This window comes from Aotus nancymaae, unplaced genomic scaffold (assembly GCF_030222135.1).
Source record: "Aotus nancymaae isolate 86718 unplaced genomic scaffold, 86718_ANA_hifiasm-v0.15.2.pri h1tg000067l, whole genome shotgun sequence".
In the NCBI taxonomy this organism is placed as follows: domain Eukaryota; kingdom Metazoa; phylum Chordata; class Mammalia; order Primates; family Aotidae; genus Aotus; species Aotus nancymaae.
In genome coordinates, this window is record NW_026988482.1 from 27,464,145 (window position 1) to 27,484,303 (window position 20,159).

Here is a 20,159-nt window from a genome sequence, read left to right on the forward strand (position 1 = left end):
CCTAGGGCAGGAACAGGACAGGAGACCCTCCACAGCACAGGATTTAGAGTTGGGACCCAGATCAGCTCCATCACACTAGAGATTCCTGGGAACAGGCCCTGTTTCCCTGCCGCACCTGGGGCCTGCCTGTGTCTCCTTCGAAGACCCAGCGCTCCCTTACAAGACAATGAGCAGACAGGCCTGCCCCTCAGCACCGGTGTGAAAGTCAAATTGTGTAAAGGAAATCTCATTGCGGAGCGGTCCAAAAGCTCACTGAGAAAGTCTAGGAACTGGATTAGAAAGAATTACAACCTAGTTCACTCTTCTTTTTTGTCAAAACTGGTCTTCACAGTCCAAGTGGCCATGAAGCAGACTGAACCTCTGCTTCTGGAGAACGCTCCCAGCCCTGGGCCCCTAGCTGGGGGCTGGAGTGACATTTTAAATGGGTGGTTTGAGCTCAGTTTCCTTGTTTGTAAAACGAAGGGGCTGGACTGAAAGCTCAGCATGGGCCTTCCCAGCCACCGGCCCTTGAGAGCTGACAGTGAAAGCTTCCATGTTCCACGATGCTAAGGTTCAGGGTGCAAGGCTGAGGCCCTGGGATTTGGCCACACGGAACCAGAGACACCCACTTCCTGGGCTCACACCACCTTTCTTTATTTGTAATGAGTGAGACTCTTTCTCCCTATGGTGGTCCAGGCCCCAGAGGCAGCCCTGCAGTTGCAGGGGCAGCCAATGGACAGAGTGAACACAGTTCCTTCCATCAGAATTACAGCTCCACAGACCAGCAGGAGACCTCCACCCCGGGGGGCCCCTCCTGGTAATCCAGCTTGCTCTTTCTGAAATGGAAAGACAGATAGACAGACAGATATGCAGGTGGTCAGCAAATCGCAGGTGTGGTGGGAAAAGAGGGAGACAGCTGGGGACAGAAATGGAGGGTAGGGAGTCCTGGGTCCCTCTAAAATTCCCTCCAGCACAGGCCAAGGCCCAGTCACCTGGAGCGTTACCCTAGAGAAGCCAGTATGTGAGGTCTCCAGGGTCTAGGGCTCTGGGAGTTCAGGGTGTGGACAGGGACAGGTTCCCAGTGTCCCCAACCAACCCCAGGGATCTCAGGGCCCATGTGTTTTCTGTGGCTCTGAGATGGCCATTCAGTGGTGACACTGAAAGCTGGCTTAGACATGTCTACGGGATCAGCCTTCACTGGGCTGTGTCTAGTTCCTGGACAAGGACAGAAAGAGGGGCCCTGCAGCGCCAGGCTCCTGGCCCCCCAGTCCCCACCCCACGCCAGCCAGGCTCAGCAGCCTGGTTGTGCCGGGTCACCTGGTGGCAGAGTGTTCAGTGCCCTGAACCCTCAGCATGTGTCTGCTGTCATCTGATGGTGCTGGAGACTCCCAGAGCACCTCCTGGTAAAACTGGCCTGAGATACGAAGGGTGGGTCAGTAAGGGATAGAGACAGAGGGAACCTGGGAGACACGTGCAGGGGAGGGTTGCCATCTGTTCCCAGGCCTGGGCCCCGACAATGGGCACAGTACCAAGGGTCCCGCCAACGTGGCTGGAGAAGTGGTCAGTGTCACGCAGAAAAATCCGGAGCCCCTCTCCAGGGCCATCCCAGGCCAACAGGCCAATGGTCACTTTGTCTGGGTTGCTGAGCAGCAGGAGACCTGTCTTGTCCATGGTCATCTTCAGGCTGTGGAAAGACCCAGCATCTTGAGCAGGAAGGCAGAGACATGTGCATGGAACCCCAGTAGTCAGGGTGGGGAATGGGCTGGGGTTCCCCTCTCGTCCAGGAAGTCATGGAGTGGCCTTAGGTGGGAAGGCCCTTAAATCTTCTGGGTTTCAGTTTCCTCACTGGTAAAATAGGACCAAAGCTGACTTAATGATGTCTGGTTTCCCCAGCACTTCGTTTTTCTCTTTTTGTGGGGACAGAGTCTCTGTCACCCAGGCTGCAGTGCAGCGGTGTGATCTCAGCTCACTGCAGCCTCTGCCTCCTTGGCTGAAGTGATCCTTCAACATCTACCTCCCAAGTAGCTGGGACTGCAGGTACACGCCACCATCCCCAGCTAATTTTTTTATTTTTAAGAGAGAGAGGTTTCATCACGTTGCCCAGGCTGGTCTCAAACTCCTGAGCTCAAGCAATCTGCCTGCCTCAGCCTCCCAAGGTGCTGGGATTACAGGTGCAAGCCACCGCGCCTGCCTGGTTTTCTTAAATTTGGTTTCTCATAAATGAGTTTTATATGATTGAAGGAGTTTCTCTGATGCGTCCACCCCGTCCCTTTTGTTCTGTGGCTGGTCCATTCTCTTTGGATGACTCATGTTTAATCATGTGTTTAATGTCTAAAGGGTAGGCCTCTTCTCATTCTGTCTCCTCATAATACAAATATTAGCTGGGCGTGGTGGCAGGTGCCTGTAATCCCAGCTACTGGGAGGCTGAGGCAGGAGAATTGCTTGAACCCGGGGAGGTGGAGGTCGCAGTGAGCTGAGATTGCCCCATGGCACTTCAGCCCTGGCAACAGAGTGAGACTCCATTTCAAAAAAAAAAAAAAAGATGTGGCCTATTTTTCTTTCTTTCTTTCTTTTTTTTTTTTTTTTTTTTTTTTTGAGACGGAGTTTCGCTCGTTACCCATGCTGGAGTGCAATGGCGCGATCTCGGCTCACTGCAACCTCCGCCTCCTGGGTTCAGGCAATTCTCCTGCCTCAGCCTCCTGAGTAGCTGGGATTACAGGCACGCGCCACCATGCCCAGCTAGTTTTTTGTATTAATAGAGACGGGGTTTCACCATGTTGACCAGGATGGTCTCGATCTCTTGACCTCGTGATCCACCCGCCTCGGCCTCCCAAAGTGCTGGGATTACAGGCTTGAGCCACCGCGCCCGGCCTCTTTCTTTCTTTTTGAGACAGAGTCTCACTCTGTTGCCAGGCTGGAGTGCAATGACGCGATCTCGGCTCACTGCAACCTCTGCCTCCCAGGTTCAAGCGATTCTCCTGCCTTAGCCTGTAGCTGGGACTACCGGCGCATGTCACCACATCCAGCTAATTTTTGTATTTTTAGTAGAGATGGGGTTTTACCATGTTGGCCAGGATGGTAACAATCTTTGACCACATGATCCCAAAGTGTTGGGATTATAGGCATGAGCCACTGTGCTGGTCCTAATATTTGTATTTTTAATAGAGAGACGGTTTCACCATGTGGGCCAGGCTGGTCTCAAAACTCCTGACTTTAGGTGATCTGCCCACCTCAGCCTCCCAAAGTGTTGGGATTACAGGCGTGAGCTGCTGTGCCCGACCTATTTTTCTTTATTTATGTCTTCTGTAGCTCATGAAAGTATCTGGACTTTCTCTCCCTACAATTAATAGGAATTTACTTCTATTTCATTTTCTAGGCATAAAAATGCTATTGATTTTGGTGAATCTATCAGACAACAAGAAATTTTAGATCCTCTTTTTTTTTGCAGACAGGGTCTCACTCTGTTGCCCAGGTTGGAGTGCAGTGGCATTATCTCAGCTCACTGCAAACTTCGTCTCCCAGGTTCAAGTGATTCTCAGCATCCTGAGTAGGATTACAGGTGCCCGCCACCACACCTGGCTAGTTTTTCTATTTTTAGTAGAGATGGAGTTTCACTATGTTGGCTAGGCTAGTCTCAAACTCCTGGCCTTAAATGATTCAGCCTCCCAGAGTGTTGGGATTATTCTTGTGTTGAGTGGTGTGATGGCATGAGTCACTGTGTCGGGCCAACTTTTACATCTTTTTTTTTCTTTTTTTTTAAGACAGAGTCTCTCTCTGTCGCCCAGGCTGGAGTGCAGTGGCGCGATCTCGGCTCACAGTAAGTTCTGCCTACCAGGTACAAACAATTCTCCTGTCGGCCTCCCAAGTAGCTGGGATTACAGGAGCATGTCGCCACGCCTGGCTAATTTTTTGTATTCTAGTTCCAGACCCTGGTCTCAAACTCCTGAGCTCAGGCAATCCGCCTGCTTCAGCCTCCTAAAGTGCTAGGATTACAAGTGTGAGCCACCGCACCCAGCCTAGATCTTTTATGAAATGGGAAGGTTTGTGGGTTAGCCCTTGGATTAGCCAGGTGTGAACCATCTGTCAAGTGCAAGGGAGTCCCCGTGGAGGGCTGGGTGAGGCGAGGCTGGACAAGGTTCCCCATACTTGGAAGAGGGTGAGCTATGGCTCACCCTTTCCAAGGCCAGGGGTTCAGAGGGCACTGCCCACAGAAGATCAGGGCCTCAGCCCTTCCCTGAGGCCCCTCATGATCTGCAAAGCTGGAGGACTGTCCCTCGAAGTCCATTGTGAAGCAGCAAGCTGCACCACCCAGAAGAGGTGGGCTTCTGCCTTAATTATTCACCAGCTGCTCAGTATTTGAGGTCACTGACTTGTGTCTCCTTAGCAGAGCTCCAAGGATACGCTAAGAGAATGCTGGTAACCTCCCCTGTCAACTGTGCTCTCCAGCTTCTCATTATTGTCATCAGAACGTCACAGTCACTACAGAGACTGCGCTGTCCTGTGGGGTACCTGGGGCACCTTATCATCTGCTGGCAAAGTGCTCCCAACTACACTCTCATTGGGTTCTCCCCCAGCCTCTGACTCTGGGCCAGGATGATTAGTCCTGGTTATCAGTGAGGGAACTGAGGCTCAGAGGGACTAAGCTGCCTGCCCAGGGTCACAAAGGATTAGCAGCAGAGCTAGCTCCAAACCACTGTCTCCTGCACGGGATAGTGACCTGGATTGTGCCCTCCGGAGCTGCAGGAGTATACAGCAGGGCTCTCTGCTCTTTGCCTCTCCTGTGAGTGTAGCCACTCCATTCACAGGTGCATGGTCTCAGGCCACCTGCTAGTACCATCATCAGCCACTGTAGCCTGAAAGGTCAACCCTTGCCCTCGCCCCAGCCTGGGCCTTACCCGGGCATCACTGAGAACAGCGTCTCCTTCCACTTGTATGCAGAACTTCTTCGGTTCCGAGTCACCACCACTTGTTCAGGGGATGCGTGAACCCGTACTGGGGGGTTCTTGAAGGTCACTTCAATCCATGAGAACCCAGCCTTCTCCATCTGGGACTGGCCAGTCACCTCAACCCCTGGGAGGACCAGACCAGAGAGGTCAAAGCTAGGTCCCAGCCAGGGCTGACACCCACCTGCCCAGGGAGTTCTCCCTGATGACATCCCCTAGAGTTCTGCAGCAGCTCCGCAGGAGGGGCGCCCGTCCTCAGCATTCTTCCACATGGGGGGCTGGCTCCCACAATCTCGCCTCTCATCCTGTGGTGTCTATGGCTTTGGAGGGGCCCCTAAATCCTCGGTGATGTCCACCATCACATAAGGCCTTTGAGAACTGACTTGTCTGCAGTCAATAAGCCTTCAGAACACCCCGCGGAGTGCCTGGCCCTGAGCTAGATGCCTCTGCCAAGGGTGACATGGAGAATTAGTGTTCCCTGCCCTCAGGACAGACACTCTTGGGCCTGACTGAGGAAGTGGGAAGCCACATGCATCTGGAAGGAATGAGAAAGCCGTGGATGTCACTTGGTTTTGAGTGGGGCAGGGCGGTGCGTCCCCATGTCTGGTCCAGGACTGAAGGAGCGGGGTCCAGCCAACAGCCCTGTCTCTTGTTGCCATTCCCCTCATCCACACCTTCTAGGGTCCCTTCTTTCGGGGCTCTGTACTCTGCGGGTACTAACTCCTCCATCTGGAGCATCCTCATGCTGGTCTCTGTGCACTGCCAGGGCCCTGCCATCCCTGTGCGACCGTAGACAGCTTCCCTGACCCTCACCTCACCCTGGCTCCTCCTCTAGGCTCACCTCCACATGGCTGCCACATTTATCTGTGCCCAGGCCACTCACACCTGCACACAGTGTACCCAGTGGAAGGTCCCTGGGGTGGCTGTGTGTGTACCTGTGCCAGGGCTTGGAGGCAGGACCGTGCTATAATCTGCGGGGCCTGGGTGAGGCCAGGCCTGCGCACGCTGTGTGTCTCTGTGGGCAGGCGGTGGTGGGTGTGTGCCAGTGGTGTCTGGGTCTCTCTGGCTGTGCCCCTCTCACCTTGCTCAGGGTCTGAGAGCAGGTTCACTGGCCCCTGGCGGTGTCTGGGGTCCACACAGAGCCGCTCCACGCTCTGCCCGGGCAGTGGCAGGATGGCAGAAGGAGCCTGTATGAAGGCTGGGACAGCCAGGGCACGGCTCCTGGAGCAGGGAGGGCAGGCTGGGGGCAAGGATGGGGAAGGGGGCTGACGGGGCTGGAAACTTACCTGGGGTTTGGGCTGTCATAGATGTCTCTAAAAATAGAGAAAGTCAGGGTTTAGGCGGCCCTTCCTGGGGAGTGGGAGGCTGAGGGAGGGAGCAGGGACTAGGTGTGGCCGGGTTCCCAACTCCCCTCCCAGGAGCCCCCTGCTAGGACAGGGCCTCTGGCCCTGGGGGCACCTTTGGTTTCGATATTCGTGACAGCAGACACAGCTGAATCAGGATTTGAGGGGGCTGGTGGAGCTGAAGCGGGTATCAGTGCAGGAACATCCAGAAACAGAAAGGGGGAAGGAAGACAGTCAGGAGGCCAGAAACCAGCAGCACTGCCACCCACCGTGTCACCAAACTCCAGCATCCCCATCCTGCCACACATACACTCCACCTAGAACAGCCTTTGCCGTGGGAGATTTTCAAACAGAAGAGCATGCTGTCAGGGATAGGTCCAGCCTGGCTCTGTGGCTGCGTTCTAGTGCAGATTTGGGGATCAGAAACAGTTCAAGGGACCCCTGTTGGCTTTCTGGACAGAGGAAGCCCTCCCTTCCTAGAAGGTTTCCTCATGAGTCAGCCTCTAGTCCAGTGGATCCTACTCAGTCAACATAAAGGACAGGTGAAGTCCTGCCTTGGGGAGGGGAGGCACTGGGGAGAGGGGCCTTCGGAGGGAGGGAGCTGGCAAGGACTGCTCCAAAGAGCGCCGTGACGTGCACTCTTGGCCAGCCCCTGGCCCTCTTGGGGCCTAGGGTCCCCTCTGAACAAGGAGTGTGGGAGAGGCTGCTCCATCACTGCCTGAGGTCTGACAGCAGAAGGAGCCGGGCGAGCTCACACCTGCGGAGATGAGACGCTGAGGACAGGGCAGGGGCGGCTGTAGAGAGCTGGGAAGGTGAGGACAACTTCCTTAGGAAATGCATCCCACCCCAGCCCCAGGACACGATCCCAGGCTGAACTGACACACAGTGACTTCACATCGTGCCCTCGGCAGCCATCCCTGGCCTGGCCTGTGGTTCGTGCTTTACCTCACCCCCATCTATGGGCAGGCTCCATGACCACCGTGGGGAAACCGAGGCCCTCACAGGGCTGGAAGGCGGCTTACACAAGGCCAGAAGGCGGAAGGGGTGGAAAGCTGCAAGGTCAGAAGCACCAGGAGGTCCCGGCAGTCCAAGTTTCCTGAAGCCGAAACCCCTAGTTCCGAAATTTGTCTGGAATCCAGAAACTCCAGCTTTGGAGAAGTTGACAGATGCAATGTTGTCTCAGGTGGTGTGTGGGTCCTCACAGTCAGGGCTTGAGATCCACCCAGGAGTCGTGTGGAGAGGGCAGCTAGATCCCCCCTCCCCACACCCGGCCAACTCAGGGAGCCTCTCCCCTGACAGCAGGAGATAATCAATGCTGGAACAATAACGGCCCCCCTCGAACTCCTCCCCGGGGATATCATGCCTCCCCCTGGCAGCACCCCTCAAACTACCTTGTCCACTCGATCCTCTTGCTGAAGAATGGAAATACCCTGTGTGGCCCCATACTAATCAGATACAACTGAACTGAAGTCCCAGGGCAGTCACCGGCCAGAGGAGCTGGGCAAGGCACTCCCCCTCCACAGCCAGGACCCAGTCAATCTGTCAATCTCCCCTCCCCAACCTCCTTCTTTGTCACCTGTTTTTGGTGTTTTTGCCCTTGGGGCTCCCTGGACATGATGTCTGAAGAAAGCATGACCTGGAAAACAGTGGGACCTGGGTTTGCTTCTTGCACCCACCTTCCTATGGCCCTGCTTGGACCAGGACTATGTTCCTAGTGCTGGGGCCGGGGCCTGAGGGGCAGCCAATATTCCAATGCACAGGTGACTAAATGCACCAGCGTGCTGGGTCACACTATGCTGCCTCCTGGCAGCAGGGCTGGGCTGGAGAGGCCTGGGCAGACCTGGCCCTGGCCAGCAACCTCACAGGGCTGGTGCCTGAACCCTGTGTTAGCAGACCACCACCCAGCACGGCCTTGAGGATGTTAGCTGCTTACCTGGGTGGACGTTCCTGTATCTACTATCTGGATGGGAGACAGAGAGAGAGAGAATGTTACTGTTTCTAGTTTCTGGATGAGAGAGAGAGCAAGAGAGTGAGAGAGAGTCAGCTAGCGAGAAGAAAGAGGGAGGGGAAGAGGAGAGGAGGGGGAGGGGAGGGGGAAGGAGGGGAGGAGAAGGGGAGGGGAGGGGGAGGAGAAGGGAAGGGAAGGGGAGGGGGAGGGGGAGGGGAAGGGGAGGGGTGGGAGAGGGGAAGGGGTGGGGAAGGGGAGGGGAGGGGGAGGGGAGGGGAGGGGAGGGACTGTCAGGGTGATTTTCATTAATCTAAAGCACTTATATTTAATTTTGCTACCCAATCCCGGGAGATAGGAGACGTGGCCTCACTTTCCTTATCAGTGAACAGGCTGAATCTCCCAGGGGGAGTCTGGGGGCGAGCACGGTTGGGGTCTTGGTCAGGATGCAGGGAAAGGCCGGGGAAAATGCTGGGTTTGAACTTTGCTACCTGGGAAGCTGAGATCTCAACCCCACACCCACCGCTTTCCACTGGCTTCTCAGCAACTTGAGACTGTTCTTGGTCTTCAGGTTTGGTGACTACCATAGATGTGAGAGGTGTGACAAAGCTGTAGGCAAGTGACAAGTTCAGTGCTCGGGTCCGCAGGACCTGCCGTTCAGCATCAGACGCGGAGACACTGCAGGTTGAGGACATCAGAGCTCAGGAGGTCTGCGAATTCGGGAACAGATTTTCCATCCAGCCCCTTCTGGGGAGATCCCTCTGGGAGAATCTGGAGCTATACCAAGACCCCGCTGTCTCCATGCTTAGGCACAGTCCCATGCCACCTGTTCCTGCCTCCTAGTGACAGGCCTAAGGAGGTGCTGATGCACTCACGTTCCCTCCAGCAGCTGCTGGATAGTCAGATATGCCCAGAGCCTCTCCATGAAGCTGTGGAAGATATATTTGGGGCTCTGGAACTCCGCCTCCTGCTCTGCCACACTGGACTCCGTTTGGAAAGTGACGTTCTGCGTAGTCTGGAAAGAGGGGCCCAGCCAGGGCAGGAGCAGTGAGGGCCTGACATCTGCACCTGGCCTGGCACTTCTGAGCTCTTCCGTGATTGGAGCTGGGGCAGGTCCCGTTCACCGACTACGAGGACTGCATTTCCTTTGAGTAGAGTGGGGGTAAGGAGGGGGCTTAGGGGTGCGAGGGGCTCAGTCACAGAGCATACAGGGATGAGAGGGAGGTAAGTTAGCCCAGGTGCAACGAGGCAGGCATAGAGCCAGGACTCAGATCAGTTAAACCTCTGGGAGAAAGGGATGGGAAGCCCAGGCCAGTGTAGAAACAGCAGCAGGAAGGATTTGCAAGTGCAGTGTAGAGCAGGAAGGGTCCCTAGCTACAGCCGGCCCTTACCCCAAAGGTGGGGGAAAGGAACAAAGAGGGAAGGACCTTCCCAAGGGTCAGAGGCAGAGTTGAGAATGGAAATCAGAAGTCATGGCTCCGGGTCTGGGGCCCCATCCACTCCAATGGCTGTCCCTCCCCAAGCTGGCCCCTCTGCTGAGGCTGGCCACTGTGGGATGGTGACAGGGAAGCGTGTACCCAAGCTCTGTGTGAACCTGCTCTTCCTCCCCCAGGGAGGGGCCTGTGGTCTCAGGCCTACCCAGCTTGCTGCCTGGAAGATGGGCTCCTAGGGCAGAGGAATCCCAGGCCTCTCCCACCAGAGTTCCCAGAGTGGCCAAGAGACCTTTTCACAATGTGGATCAGATATGCCCAGAGCCTCTACTCCCACTGGAAGCAGCCCGTCTCTCACCCAGGGCCTGGCTGGCTTCCCAAAGCTCTGGCACACATAGGCTACCTGCACGGATTTTGCCCCATCCACACACACAGCTCCAATTTCATTGATCTTTTTCCTTAAATGAACTTTAAAGAGGCTAACAATTTTTACTTGGCTTTATCCCAAGCAATAACACCCATAAAATTTTAGGTCTGAAGTCTGGGTCATATTTTTCAGAATACACATTAAAATAACTAAACAATTACTGAAACAAAGCCATGTCTGTCTATGAACTCCCCTGAGTCACCTTGGGTACTGCACTTTGAGGAGCCCTGGCCTCCAAGCTCAATCGGCTGCTTACATGTATGGAGTGCTTACACTGGACCAGACAGCAATCCCACAGTGACTTTAGGAGGGGGGCATGTGACATATTCCCAAGTTTACACAGGAGGAAACTGAGGCACACGGAGGTTAAGTGACTTCCCCATATCTCCTATCTGGGAGGTGGCAGAGCTGGGTTGGAAGCCAGGTAGGTTGGCCACGTGGCCTGTACCAACAGTAATGACACTTGGCTACTTGTCCTGAGACAAGGGCATGGGCCCCCATCGCCCACTGCTATTCTCTTCACATACACTGCCCTCATGCCACAGGGGCCTAATGTGTTCCTCCATTGCCCCATCTGGATTCTGCCCACTTTTCCTACCTATCCATTAGTCTCTGCTGGGCCTCCTCCAGGAAGCCCTCCCTGATCCCCACGCCAGGCTGGGGCTCCTAGTGCTGCTCTCCTGAGTAAGGAGCTACATCCCAGCCTGTAGCTCCTTGTTGGTGTGATGATATGTCTTTGGGCTGTCTCTCCCATGAGGGCATGGAGGGGTCAGCCTCATTCACCACTGCACCCCCAGGGCCTGAAGAAGGCCCCACCACAGAGCTGTGCTCAGTTTCTCTTTGTGGAATGACGGTGGGGTGGGGGTCCCTGGAAGGAAACAGGGAAGGCTGGGCAAGGACAGGGCACCATGTGGCAAGCTGGGCTCTTGGCCCAGTTACAGCAAGGCCCAGGGCAAGTTGCCTGCCCTGCCTGGAGCTCAGTCTGCTCATCTGAGAAATGGGAGCGACCCTCCCTGCCTAACTGCAACCTGAGAGGGTTGGTACAAGGACAGGAAGGGATGACAACTAGGAAGGAATCCCTGTCCTCACCTGTGCTCGCAGATAACACAGACCAGCTGCCGAGTGCCTGTATGTGCTGGGCACAGCACAGGTGGTCTCATGAGAATCACTCCATTGTGTCATTGAATCCCTGGCATGCCCCTGTGTCATCCACAGGCAGCAGAGGGGAAAGCTGCAGACTGGGGGCCCCTTGAGGCAAGCTGGAGCTGGGCAGGTCTGGGATTTGAACACAGCTCTTCCTGCTGCAAAGGCTTTGGCCACACTCACCAGGTGCCCACTGACTTTGGCTGTGAGCACATCAGGCCCCTGGTCCCGGAGCTTCCCAGCCACCACCATCTCCGAGCCCTTGAAGAGGAACCGGAAGTTGTCCTGAGTGACCTCCTCCACGGCGTTGCTCGGGTACTCGAAGGTCACTGCTGTCAGCAGTGGGTTGGCCACTTCCTGGTAGAAGTCCTGCAGGGTTGGGAGTGTCACAAAGGCAGGGCTGGGTCTGCCCACTTCTCTGTGAAGCCCACCTGGGGCACGCTGGCACCTGGAGCTGCAGGGCGGAGTCCGAGTCCTCATAGATGCGCCGGGCCAGGCCACCAGTGTCCAGCGCCAGCTTCTCCAGGAAGGCGTAGCTGACGTCAAAGCCAAAACCCAGGCAGAAGAGGCTGTACCGGCCACTTACAGCTTCTCGCACGTTCTTCTGGATGTTCCTGGGGTTAGTCTCCCCTGGACCCAGGGGTTTGGGATGAGGGTGAGAGAACAGTGATTTGCTCAATGAATATTTCTGGAACCTCAGAGTTGGGGGGCCTCAGTGACCCCCGCTCCCTGCCCAGATCCCACAGCAAGCCCAGGTGCAGCCCCAGCCGCCTCCCCTGTGCAGCATGTCTTGGAATCGCCGGCAGGGCCCTCACCCACGGTGGGGTCGCCGTCCGTGAGCAGGATGATGAGCGAGACGCTCCAGGTGGGCAGCCGCTCCTCGCGGTTGCTGCGGTCCAGCAGCTGCACAGCCATCAGCACCGCATCATTGATGTTGGTACCTGAGGAGCACACAGTGTCAAGGCGACCCCCAGACAGGAGCCCTGAAGCCCCCACCCTGCCAGGCCCCAGAGGCACTCACCTCCCAGGGCATGGATGCCGGCAGCGAAGCTCCTGGCCTTGTTCACATTCTCTGCTGAGGCTGGTACCAGCGATGGGTTCCACTGGGTTGCTTCTGAACTGAAGGTGATGAGGTTGAACTGGTCTCTGGGGCTGAGGTCATCCAGGATCTTGATTAGGGCTTCCCGGGTCTGGTTAGGCAGAGGAGACATGTGGGTGGTGCAGAAGGGCTCCCTGAGGGCTCGCATCCCTGGACTCCTGTCTCAGGGGTGGGGTCATGGTATCTGCTCTGGGAACAGGGGCTGCCTTAGGCTCTGGCCAACCTTGGCTCCTGAGAGCCACCCACCCCATGCCGCCAAAAGATGGAGGAAAAGGGCTGCCTGCCAGACCACAGCTGATGGCGTGAGGGGTCTGGGAGTTTTCAGGGCCCTGCCCTGGCCCACAGGACCTACCTGCTGGATTTTCCTGCCGCTCATGGAACCGCTCTGGTCAATGACAAAGACCACATTCTTGGGCATTGTGGTTAGGCCCTCGGGGGCAAAGTAGTGTACAAAGTAGCCATTCTCAATCTGTGGTCAGAGGGAGACCCATCCAGGCCATCAGAGCTACAGTTGTGCCCTATCCCCATGCAGCCCCCTTATCCCAAATTCTTGGGTTTCTGTGCTCTATTCTATCCCACTGCTAACCTCCCCAAGACGTTGCCCTCTTTCAGGGTTCAGATCAATCCCTTTCTTGCAGAAGCCTTCCCTGCTCATGTGTAGCCCACTAGAACTCTCCCTACAACTTTTCCTCCATTTTAGTATTTCAGATGGCCTATACTAAAAAGTTCAGACATCATAAACCGGATAACCGTCAAGAGGGAAGGCTTCAAAAACATGGTGCAAAAGGGAAGTATAATAATGGCAGAAATGACCGGGCGTGGTGGATCACGCCTGTAATTCCACCACTTTGGGAGGCTGAGGTGGGACGATCACTTGAGCCCAGGATTTCAAGACCAGCCTGGGCAACCTTGCCTCTACTGAAAAAAAAAAAACAAAAAAAAAAACAAAAAAAACTAGCTAGGTATGGTGGTACATGCTTGTAATCCCAACTACTAGAGAGGTTGAGGCAGGAGGATCATTTGAACCCAGGAGTTTAAAGGTGCGATGAGCCATGATCACACCAAATAATAATAATAATAATAATAATAATAATAATAATAATAATAATGATGCCAGAAAGTAGTGTGAAAGAAACTACTGCAAATGTGCGTAAAACTGAGTTGTGAGCCTCCTAGCAGCAGAGGCAAAGAGGGAAACCCCACAGGGCAGCTCTTCTCAGAGACAAACCTTTTCTGCATGGGAAAGGGAATCGTTTCAGGGACAATACAACTAAACCACGTCTTCTGTCTGTGCCGGTCCCTGGTGCACACTGCTAAGTAAGGGTGCTTCTTTTCCTCTTCTAAAATACCCAAGCTCAGGCCCTTGCAGGTGGACAGACTTCCAGGCTGCTTTGCTTTTGCCTGGAGTCCACCCACCTGAATGGAGCCCCCAGAGTCGGCTCGGTCCACATCATAGCGAATGATGAGGTCGCCGTCCAGGACTGTTTCTTGCTGCTCTGGCGACTTTTGCTGCTGGGAGAGTGTTGGCTTGAACCGGATGTGAGCCTGGAGGAATAATCCGCGCTGAAGTTGGGAGGAACAGCAATCCAGGCCAACAACACCCTCTACCCCTGTCTGTATAATGGGAAATTAGAATTCCAGGAAGCAGCCTTGGGTCCATATTCCAGGGCACTTTCTCTCAGGCTGAGTTATTGATGGGCCACTTTCACACAGTGGGACAGTGGAGGGGGTGGTGTGATGAGCGCCCTGTTCCTGGAGCTGCACAAGCAGAGGCTGTTCCAGGATGTGTGCAATCTGGCCATCTCCTCCTCTCCACCTGGCCCCAGGACCCTCATATCAATCTATTCTCCAGCCCCTTCCCAGACAGGTCTCAGGGCTCATATGAGGACCCCACAGTCCTTCTCTAGGCTTTGCCCTCCCCATCTGCCAAATGACAGTAAGGACACAGAGATCTCAGGAGCCTCTCCAGCTCACAGCATCTGCCTGTGCTGCTCTCCGGAAATCTAGGTTCATAGGACTGGTCTGAAGCCAGGGCCCTTGGTACCCTCACCTGCTGACCATGACAGGCCCACCTTGGTCTTATTCTGCGAGGTGATGAGGGCATCTACCAGCTCGTTGGTCATGAAGGTGCTCTCTGTCTCCAGGAAGCTGATGCCCTGGGGCTCGAAGATGTGAATGTCCATCTGGAGGTAAGATGTGGGTCCCTGGGTCAGCCAGGAGCCTGGGCCGAGGCTCACAGGAGGCCCAGGGGCAAATAGGGGCTGCCCTCAGCAGGGCAAGGGTCACCCAGGAGACCTCCCGGAAGAGGCAGCAGCAGGTACCTGCAAGTGCTTGACCAGCTGCTGCGGCCGCACTTTCAGCAGCAGCTCGTACACCCCCAGACGCCGTTTGAGCAGCTCCTCATAGACCAGCTCGAAGGTGATCTTGGCATTGGGAGCCACACTGACCGACACCTGGAACTGCTCCATGTTTCTCCCGGCGGCCCTGGGGGAGGAGGGTATCAGGCCTGCCCCTCCAGGACAGGTGGGGTCAGGCTGGTGGAGGTGGGAGCAAGACTAAGGGAACAAAGGCAGGGTGGCCTCCATCGAGACCCTCCCCGCTGAAGCGGCCCCTTGCCAGCTCACTTGACGAGGCCAGCACTCCTTCCCCTGGCCACTGCTGTGCTGTACTGCGCCTGGGCTTCGTCCTTCTCCTTGATGATCCCTGGGTAGGTCACGCCGTCGATGATCCTGGGGGCAGAAGGGTGAGAGTTGTTGAGAGCCTCGTGGGAGGGGCCCACTCCACTCTTACCTCCTCCAGAGAGCCTTTCTAGACTCAGTGTACCTCTTGACACAGTGACTCCCATCTGCCTGAGCCCAGTGGCATTTATTATGCACCTGTTGGATACAAGGCTCTGCAGGGCACTCTGCAAAGTGCACCAGGCCTCTAGCTCCCTGAGGTGTGCACAGTAACAGTAAGCATTCATTTTATAGAAGTGATGAAGGGGAGGCTGCAGAGGGGCAGGCCCCAGCTAAATGCTGCCTTCTCTCCACCTGTCCAGTCTGGCCCAAGCTGGACCGCATTCCAACCAGGACGTTCCAGGGGAACCAGTTCATCACCAGCAAGAGCTGTCTGAGTCACACTTGTTCCCAGCCCTACGTGCAGTCGTGTAGGGCCAGGACTGAGGAGGAAGGAGATGCAGGGCTGGAGGCTCTGAGCCCTTTCCCCCTGCAGCGGCCTCCCTCCTCCCTCCCACAAGGGGCAGGCACCCCGCAGGGAGGCTGGTATATCTGGAAGGAGGTTTTGGACAACTGGTAGATGGGACTCCTGGGTGTGTGGACACACTCCTAGCAGCTATCTTTTGGGTGCTGAGAAAGAATGGCCCAGGCCATTTCTCAGGGAGAAAAATGACTTCTCCAGAGCCTCCTATGGGGTGAGCAGGGATGTGCCTGGTCAACTTCACCTGCTCCATCTGGGGGTGGTATGAAAGTGCGAGAGTGTGTGGCGGTGGGCAGGAGGGGGAGCAGCCAGGGTGTCAGGACTGCCTGACCTTCCTGGTTATAATTTAACTCTGGTCCCAGGTGGGGCTGGTGAGTGGGCGGTGGAGCTCCTCCTCCTGGGTGGGCAGTGCTGGATCTCTCCAGATGCCCAGCTGGGGCTCCTGGCCAGGTCAGGGAGCAGGAAACCCTGCTCTCTGCTCCCATGACTCATGCAGCAACAGGATCTGGGTCCAGAGAAGGCAAGTGACAGTCTTGGGCTCTCAGCAGATGCCACGGGCCTAGACCTGGCAACTGCTGGCCCTGGCACCCATGTTGAAGGCTGACACAGCCCGTGGGGCTTGTGCTGCAAGCTGGGCAGCATAGGCCTGGGCTCTGGGTTAGGAAAAGTAGGGGCTGCTGTGGAGTAGGGGGATGCGTAGGGCCCAAGGGAGAAGACCAGCCCCTACTGCAGTTTTCCAGAGGCCCCAGTGCGGGACCGCACATGAGACACTCCTTCTCTGCCCCGCCACTGCCCTCTCTTTCTGGGAAGAGCCTTACCCCTGTCCTAAATCACAGCTTTTCCGGTGCCAAGGGATAGCCGGTGTCCTGGTGCATTTAGCAAATATTGCAAAACTGAGTTGGGAAGGGTAGGGGAGGGTGGCAGAGGGCAAAGTGAGGACCATCACAGGCTCACAGAGTTCAGAGAAACCCCAGGCGTTTCTTATGCAGCCTGAGCAAAAATGCCCTCTGCAGGATCCCAGCTTGGGACATCTAGGGAAATCCTCCTCAAGCATGGGGCTGGGAGGTTTTCTGTACTTTGAGCCAGAATCTGCATTTTGATGACTCCCACTTGCCTGGCCTGGCCTCAGGAGGCCTCAAGTCTGTGCTCCTCAAAGGTGAAGTCACAAAGACGCTGTGGTTCTCTGCCTGCCACCTGGGCAGCACTTAGGGATGATGAATGGCGGGATGGAAGGATGGGGGCATCTCAAAGAATAAGTCCCTTGGCAAGCCCACATTCCCTGTGTGGCCCCCAGGTACAGGGAGTACTCCTGAAGATGTATACCCTGGCACGCCTCCCTTCAGGAAGAGGGCCTGCCGGCACAGAGCAGATGGAGCGATAGCACTGGGGGCTGTGTAGGGGAGGAAGGGAAAGGTACCTACATGGAGAAGTTGGTGATGAAGGCTTTCTTGGGCAGCTCCATCTGGAAGGTAGCCTCCTGCACAGTATCGGCCCTGTTGACCACTCGGCTGGTGACGACTGTGTGGGCAAACCGGGAAGAGACCCTGGAGTCCACGGTGAGGCTGTAGATGTCAATATCATTCTGGACCAGCAAAGGAGAAGGGGGTTGCAGGGTTTCAATGCCACCTCAGCTTGGGGTGACACTCTTCAAGAGTTGGCCCCAACTCTGGCTTCAGACCAAACCCTGGCTCCCAACCCGACTGAGCCACTGACCAGGCCTCGGGCTGAATCTGGTGAGGCATCTCATATGTGAACATTTGTCCCAGATAAGAGGTAGCAGTCTGCTTCATTCCCTACCCTATGGCACCACAGGGCAGGGGCCATGTCCTTCTTGATCTATGGGGGCCCAGAGCACTCCTTGGAGAAGAACAAGCACAAGGGGGTGGGGCTGGTGAAGCCGGAGCCCATGTCTAGGAGGAGCATCACACTTAGCCTTTGGGCAGGGGTGAGAGCCCTGGCGGGGTCAGGAGGCTTTGCATGCTGGCTTAGCTTTGCCTAGAGAAAGGGCAGTGACCAGGTCCTTTGATTTCTGGAGACTTTGGCCTCTTGGCAATAGGGAAGCTCCCAGCAGTCTCCTACCAGGAGAATTCAGAGGTAGACTAGAGTCGAGTCTGTAAGCGTTGGGAATCTTCCTCCTCGCCCCGCAGTAGACCCTCCCCAACTCACCCCCCTTCCGCAGGGCACTCCACTGGCATGTGCCATTTGCTCAAGGCCTGTGTCCCCCGAGGAAGGACACAAGGGCACCTCTTAACCTGCTTGTGTGTCCCATGCTCATGCGCACCCACTGCTTGGCTGCATGCAGCTGCCTGAACACAGTTTGGCACAGAGGTGCCAAGTGGCTTATGTGCTTGGGTATTTGCTCTGGGACAGGCACTGTCCTAAGCACTTTACAAATACAACGGGTTTGGATTTTACAACCGCCACCCTCTGAATAGGTTCTACTATTACCCTATTTTACAGATGAGGAAATAGACATAGACAGCATAAATCACTCCCTGGAGGTTACTTACTAGAAAGCGGTAGAGCCAGGCTTGTAAAACTGTATTTCCTCATTTGCAAAATGGAAATGATTGGATCATGCCTTCTATTAGGTAGGAGAATATTAGGTAGGAGAATACCCGTAAGACCCCTGGGGTAGTGCCTGGTGGGAGCTCTGCGCCATTTGCTTGCAAACACACTGATGCACACGCACTTGTGCTGACACACTCGCACATGCGAAGGCTCTCCCCCACTTCCCAGGCATGCTCTCATCCCCCAGCTCACGCCACACCCGTGGACACTGGCTACCTGTTGGGCAGTGGTGGTCTGGTGGATGGCCAGCAGTGAAAGCAGGACCAACACTTTGCTGCAGGTATAGACAGGCCCTGGGGGCTTCATCGTGGCTCCAGTGTCTGCCAGGCGGCTTCTGAACTTGAGAGCAAGCGGGGAATAGATTAGTAACTTGTTTGCAACCCCACCCACATGGGGGCAGGTTCTGGGAAATTGGGATCTACAAGCCAAAAAACCACAGTGACCTCGGATAAGCAAATGACGAATGTCCTGTGGACCTTGGCTGGGGGCAGGAATGTATACCGAAAAAAGGTAGGCTCAGGTTGGAGTGGGGGTACTATGCCCCTTCTGCAAGGTACAAAACTCTTCCAGGCACCAGGACCCTTCACACCAGGCATTACAACAAGCTCCATAGGGTGGTGGTGGGGCAGGAATCGACAGTGAAGATGCCAGTCTGCTCTCCATAAGTCCAGCCTGGAGGCGGGGGAAACAGGGGGATGGCAGGGAAGACTAGGGGTACAGGGTTACCATAGTGGCTTCCTGGAGGAAGGGGGCCTTGGCCACCAGGTGAGTGTGACTGGCTGATGGAAGGGCCCAAAGGCATTGGGTAACTCTGGGAGGTGTCTGCGTGGGGCAGGATCTAGAGTCGGGATAAATACGCCTTATTTCTAAAGTGAGAGGTGCTGGGCACAGGGCACCTCCTCTCTCCTGGGGTCCCAGGCTGCTGTTTGAGTGCCATGAACCTAGCCAGGGCTTTAGGCTCAACCCAAGGAAGGCCCCCAAAACAATGGCAATTAGGTAATACAACAGTCATAAAGCTGCCACATCCTGTGGCACAGAGGTCTCCACGCGGGAAGTTTATCGACAGGAGAGCATGGAACAGAGGACAGAGCTGACAGTGCCAGTAGCTCTTGAGGGGTGACTGGGGTGGTGGCTGGTGGAGCGGAGGGAGCCCAGGAATCGCCGGTTGAGAGAGGGCAGAATGCCGTTTTCATGAGACAGTGCTGCAGCCAGACCCAGGGGAGCACTGCGCAAGGGCCTGGGTTGGGTCCTGCGCTTATTAAAGTTGAAGCACTCTGCTTGTTGTGAAGTGCGATCGAGTGAGTACATATTACGTGCTCTGGGCGCTGCTAGGGCTCATGTTCCCTGGTGGCTCTGGGGAGTCTGTGGCCACAGATGGGTAAACATGAGTCACAAATGTGGCCAGGTGCCAAGTCCTGGATAAGGGAAGGAGGACAGCTCCGTGACACCAGCCCTGAGGGGGCCAGTTGCCTTAGGGACCTATGGGGGGCCTTGGGGCAGCCAGAGGCTGGGGAGGGTTTTCTCCACCAGCCCTGTCTCCATTAGAGGCAGCAGCAGGCCTGGAGCAAGGGTGCCACAGACTGGAGCTATTTCTACAGCTGTAAAGAAGACACTCCCCTTCCTTAGCATGACTAGTCAGAAGCCTCTCTGCGCAGGTCTCCACTGCTCACCCTTTCGGCTCTGGATATGATTGGGACAGGGGAACACACCCCTTTCAGTGTCTGGGGGAAGAGCCTCCCCATGGGGTCCAGCAAGTAGGACCAGGCCCTTCCTCACAGGAGGTCTGCTCCCTTGGGGCACAGAGGATGGGGCTAGCCTAGACCCAGAGCTATATAAGGAGGCCAGGCTGGCCGGGACTGTGGGAAAGGCTCTGGGCAGCTGGCTCCCCCAGTGTTGGGACAGGAGGGCATCCCCAGCAGGCCGCAGCCCTGAGCCAGACACCACAAGCCCAGGCTCTGCCAGTCTATCTCCAAAAGGAGCCACTGTCAGCCTGTCCGTGGTCTTGCCATCACAATGGGACAGACCTCTGTGTCTTTTGAATCTGGCGGTTCCAGGCACACGGGGGACAGAGGACTGGAGAG

At 55.8% G+C, this 20,159-nt stretch overlaps 1 protein-coding gene across 1 annotated transcript; it reads right to left on the reverse strand.

Moving 5' to 3' along the window:
- Positions 1-612: 612 nt before the first annotated feature.
- On the reverse strand, positions 613-18,417 carry ITIH4 (inter-alpha-trypsin inhibitor heavy chain 4). Its single transcript, XM_064367200.1, has 23 exons — positions 18,295-18,417; positions 16,929-17,089; positions 14,934-15,038; positions 14,631-14,793; positions 14,382-14,492; positions 13,726-13,854; positions 12,662-12,778; positions 12,232-12,400; positions 12,026-12,151; positions 11,659-11,840; positions 11,394-11,579; positions 9,086-9,225; positions 8,734-8,888; positions 8,199-8,225; positions 7,842-7,901; positions 7,288-7,413; positions 6,381-6,443; positions 6,209-6,235; positions 6,004-6,120; positions 4,875-5,049; positions 1,509-1,663; positions 1,297-1,393; positions 613-815 (listed from the first exon to the last, which is right to left on the reverse strand). The coding sequence occupies exons 1-23, from the start codon at positions 18,382-18,384 to the stop codon at positions 746-748; spliced, it is 2,751 nt and encodes a 916-aa protein (XP_064223270.1). The 5' UTR covers positions 18,385-18,417; the 3' UTR covers positions 613-745.
- Between the last annotated feature and the right edge of the window lie 1,742 nt (positions 18,418-20,159).